A 4,559-nucleotide genomic window follows, 5' to 3' on the forward strand; every position below is an offset into this window, starting at 1 on the left:
TCAGTTAGACATAGTGTCCAGTCCGAGCGAGGCAGCGTGTTGTTTGGCCCTCAGACGCAGGTTTTCGATGCTTGTGGTCTTGCTGTTGTGGCTGGTGAGGCTGCCCGCGGCCGACGCCTGAAGCAGCGGGCTGTTCCACACCTGCTGGGCATGATGGGACAGGGACTGGTAGTAGGACTGACAGGGCAGAGAGCCAAGCGGCGCAGGAGGCATGTTAACATTCATTCCCAGGTAGGGGAGTGAAGACGGGGCAGCGAGGTCAAAAGCAGGGTAGTGCACCAGGTTGTTGGTGGCGGCCATGTGCTGGCGAAACTGCTCCTGCAGACGAAACAGGCTGAGAGGGGAGGAAGAGTAAGAATGGCTCTGAGAGAGTGGCCCGGTGCCGGCCAGGCCACTGCTGGAGGAGGACGGGGTCACGGACGGAGAGACCAGGGGAGAGTCTGGACAGGAGGGAGAAGGGATTAAGTTATTAGTGCATAAACTTAATTATTAGTCAGCTGATGAGTAGAATGATGCAGATGTGAGGTGTCAGTTTCATGAGTTTGTGAAGAAGAAAGAAAGAAAGAAATTGAGCTTTTTTAAAAATACAGCACCCTAGTTCCTTACCTGGTTTGGGGCTGAGTCTTTTGCAGGGGGACATGTCCCCAGGTGTCACTGCTCTCTCACACTTTATCTCCTCTCTTTGAGATTTACTCTCATCCTCCTTGTCCGTGTTATCATTATCTTCGGTCGCCGACTCGCTGCCTGAATGTTCTGCTGACGTGACGTTCAGCTCCATGTCCAGCGGCACAGGACCGACCACGGGACCCTCTGTCTCCAGAGAAGAGGAGGAGGAGGAGGAGGAGGATGAAGGAGGCAGCTGGGTGTCAGGAATGATGGTGGTGGAGGGAGGAGAGTCCTCCTTCTCACTTCCTCCTTCGCCAGACGCCTCCTTCTGCTTCTGAAGCTGCTCCTTCTGGAGGCTGCGTTGCTTCTTGCGGAACTTGGCTCTGCGGTTCTTGAACCAAACCTGATGGGGGCAAGGAGGAGAAAGAAAGTGAGGCAGAGGACTCGAGAAGATGTGCAGCAGTTGATGAAAACTGTAGTCGAAACTTCACTGGACACCAAATGGTTGATAAGATGATTAGCTAAATGACAACAACAGATGCCCTCAAGTGTGTAATGCTCATAATCAAACTTAAACCATTTTAATCTCAATAAGATATGAAAATTAACACAACATATTCAGATTATAACTTATGTGTAGCTGATGTTTTTGATTTTCACTTCTGTATTCAGGACTATTATAATGCACACTCAGTGTTTTCTCAAATTGTGTAGGCCCAAAGTAAGTATCCTATTTAATGTAAGCAAACTTTTTTTTCTATTACTTTGATTCATTGCATCACTTCTTCAAATCTAATACAAAAATAAAATAAAAACATCTATCATACCAAAAAATATACCAGTTCACAAAAAATGATGTATAACGCTGCATGGGCTCACACATACAACCAAAATTAAGCAGCATGGAGCTCCAGACACTCGTCCATATTGATGTATTTTGTATGTTTTTTCTATAAGACGGCCCTACCTGCACGCGGGCCTCGGGCAGATTGGTGCACATGGCCAGCCGCTCCCTCATCACCACATCTGGGTAGTGGGTCTTCTGGAAAGTCTTCTCCAGCGCTTCCAGCTGCTGCGCCGTGAAGGCCGTGCGGCTCCGGCGCTGTTTGCGGTGCTGAGAGCCGTAGCGAGCCTCCAGGATGATGTCTTGAAATGCGCAGCCGTTGGAAGAGAAAACACACGGCAAGTTTTATTTTACTGATCTAATGGGATCGTGGAAATTGACTTAATCTTGCATCATGTTGATATATTAAACAATATTTGGTGACGCTTCACAAGAAAACAAGCTCAGTCAGTCTGCGGTGCGTCTGTGCACAGTATGTAAGTAAATGTATGTGTGTGTGGAAGAGAGGGAGAGAGCATGCACTCAATTACCAGCTAGTCTCTCGGCCAGTGTAAGCGCGTGCACGGACGGCCGGTAGTCGGGCGCGTGCTGCGCCTGTTGCGCTGCCTGCTGGTGCAGGTTGTACATGGCGCTGAGGGAGTTCATGGCGTGCAGAGAGTAGCCGTTCACCCCGTAGTGCTGCATGTTGAGAGGTCGCTACCTGCGGAGGAGAGGACAGGAGGCTGTGAGTGTCAGACATGAGTTCAGGAGGTTTTATTCAAGGATATTTTGGCTGTGAGGGCACGTGGCTGCTGATGGACGCGCTGTGACGCTGTTGAGCATGTGATCTTCAACCCCACTACCAGTTATGATGAAACATAAGACACACATACAAAAACGTCCATTAGTAGGTGGTCCAGTGATGTGACACACGCCAGTTTTTTTTCCTCTCTCTCTCCTTTGGTTAATGAGAGCGGGGCCACGCGCTCAAGGGCCAACAGATTTTAATGTGCGCACTCAGACAAAAAGTGTTATCCATTAACATCCAATTATCACTCTGTTCATTCCATTAATTATACAAAAGACTTTTAATTGGGGTAATTATCACTCGTTCCCATAATGAACCGAGACGGATGCCTTATTCATGAATTTATTCACGTTTGTGTGATCCCGGAGAAGCCAAATCCCCATTGAAAACGTTGCTTTGACAGATCAAGGCTTTGATGAAATGTGTTGGAAAATGATATAGGCCTAAGGAGATTTGTTCCGGGTCTCGGTGGCAAAACCTGCAACCGGATACTAGGATTATTTTTAATGGGCTATGATTACGGAAATGCAGAGCTGTTCTATTGTAGCGACTGTCTGTTCACATTGAAAATAATTTTATTGCAACATTTAAAGCCAACATTTGCAATTTAATATTCCATGTTTTTGTTATTTATTAATCAAAAATCGGTCAAAAATATTTCTAGCTTTTATACTGACACGAACACATGAATTTGCTGAAGGAAACATGCATGTCCCTGTCTTTGAAAAGGAGGGCTAGCACTTTCCAAAACTCTATTTTGTAGTTCTCCTTCACGGCCGAGATTTTCATAGATGAAACGCTTGAGGACACGATTAGATATGTATTAGTAGGGAGGAGGCCGGCAGGAGGGGATATCTCGGAGGCCCAAACAGTTATTATAACTATTACAGAGAGACCATAGGGAGAATATAAATCTTTCTGCTGTATGACAGGTACAGTGTCCAGGGAGCTGCCTGCTTCTTGGATTCAGAGCAGATAACGGGTAAAAATATTTTCGACAGGAGTTGCAGGTGTTTCCAGTTTTGGTTTTATTTGATCAATTTACAACAATTTCAGAGTGTTTGTGTTTTGTGTTTGCCTAATCTGTAAATGTAGGTTAATAATCATCATTTCGGTTCATATTTCCGGATACACTTTTGCATGGATTAGATTGAAAAAAAAACTCGACATGGCAATAATTTCAGGTTATGTAGGTTAATTTAATTAATGTAAAATAAAATAAAATAATAAAAAAAAGACAGGACTCTGTGTAGCTGTCACTTAACAAGTCTTGATGGTAACTTTTAATTCTTAAAACACCGAAAAATAATTTAATGCATTGAATTGCATAGCTTATTATTATGAATTATTATTATTAATAACCCTAACCCTTATTAATATTATTAATATCATAGTCGTTTTTGTAGGCCAAGTAAACCCTGGCTATTTAAAAACAGAAAAGACTGGGTGGTCGTTCTTGTAAAAGGCGCTTTTTCTGTCCATTTGTCAGTGGAAAGATCGTGTGTGTGTGTGTGTGTGTGTGTGTGTGTGTGTATGTGTGTGTGTGTGTGTGTGTGTGTGTGTGTGTGTGTGTGTGTGTGTGTGTGTGTGTGTGTGTGTGTGCGTGTGTGTGTGCGTGTGTGTGTGCGCAGTGCCCATTCCCAGCCTATTAAGTGGCTGCGGCGGCTGATGAATGTGATCAGAGGGCAGTGGGGAATAGTTTAATTCGCCGGGACAGAAGGTGCTTCGCTAAACATTTACTTTACTCCCCCAAGTATTTGAGTTGAATGGGCCCCCCTCCCCGTCTCCCCCCTCCCCTTCCCCTCTCTGGCGGCCTCTTATCCCATCGCCCCGGGGCAACGTTTTGGCTGAGATGTATGGCTTCTCCGCGGGTAAAAATATGCATGTTGATCCCCATTTGGCTCCCCGTCTAATGGAAGTGCAAATAGGTTTCGACTGCGAGGCCCTCCATTTATCATCAACGCTGACACGGACGGACGTACAGTGGGACCTGGTGGGTAGCTCTGGGTTGGAGTTGCGTGTGTGTGCGCGCGCTGGCACCTGTACGTGCATGTGTTCTCCTAATAGGCTAACGATTTTTGTTGTTTCTGCAGTGGTGTATCTATAGTCAGTTTTTTTTTTTTTTAACCTTAAAATCACACAAAATACGTTACAATATAATGTATTTGTTGCCTCTGATAACTAATGACAGTTTGAGAGACTAAAACGTCCAACCACTGATTTAAAATCAGATTTGCACCATGCAGTAAAGCTGCAGAGGAATGTGGCCCATCTGGATGTTTTTAGTCCGTTTGCTCCTCCACCCTATTTTTGTGTGCAGGT

The 4,559-nt window shown here is 45.3% G+C and overlaps 1 protein-coding gene across 1 annotated transcript; it reads right to left on the reverse strand.

The window, feature by feature from the left end:
* dmbx1a (diencephalon/mesencephalon homeobox 1a) lies at positions 1 to 2,134 on the reverse strand (the record flags this gene model as incomplete). Its single annotated transcript, XM_083992198.1, has 4 exons — positions 1 to 440; positions 607 to 1,009; positions 1,574 to 1,752; positions 1,981 to 2,134. The coding sequence occupies 4 exons, from the start codon at positions 2,132 to 2,134 to the stop codon at positions 1 to 3; spliced, it is 1,176 nt and encodes a 391-aa protein (XP_083848324.1).
* Positions 2,135 to 4,559: the final 2,425 nt, after the last annotated feature.

This window comes from Trachurus trachurus, assembly GCF_905171665.1.
Source record: "Trachurus trachurus genome assembly, chromosome: 17".
Classification (NCBI taxonomy): Eukaryota; Metazoa; Chordata; class Actinopteri; order Carangiformes; family Carangidae; genus Trachurus; species Trachurus trachurus.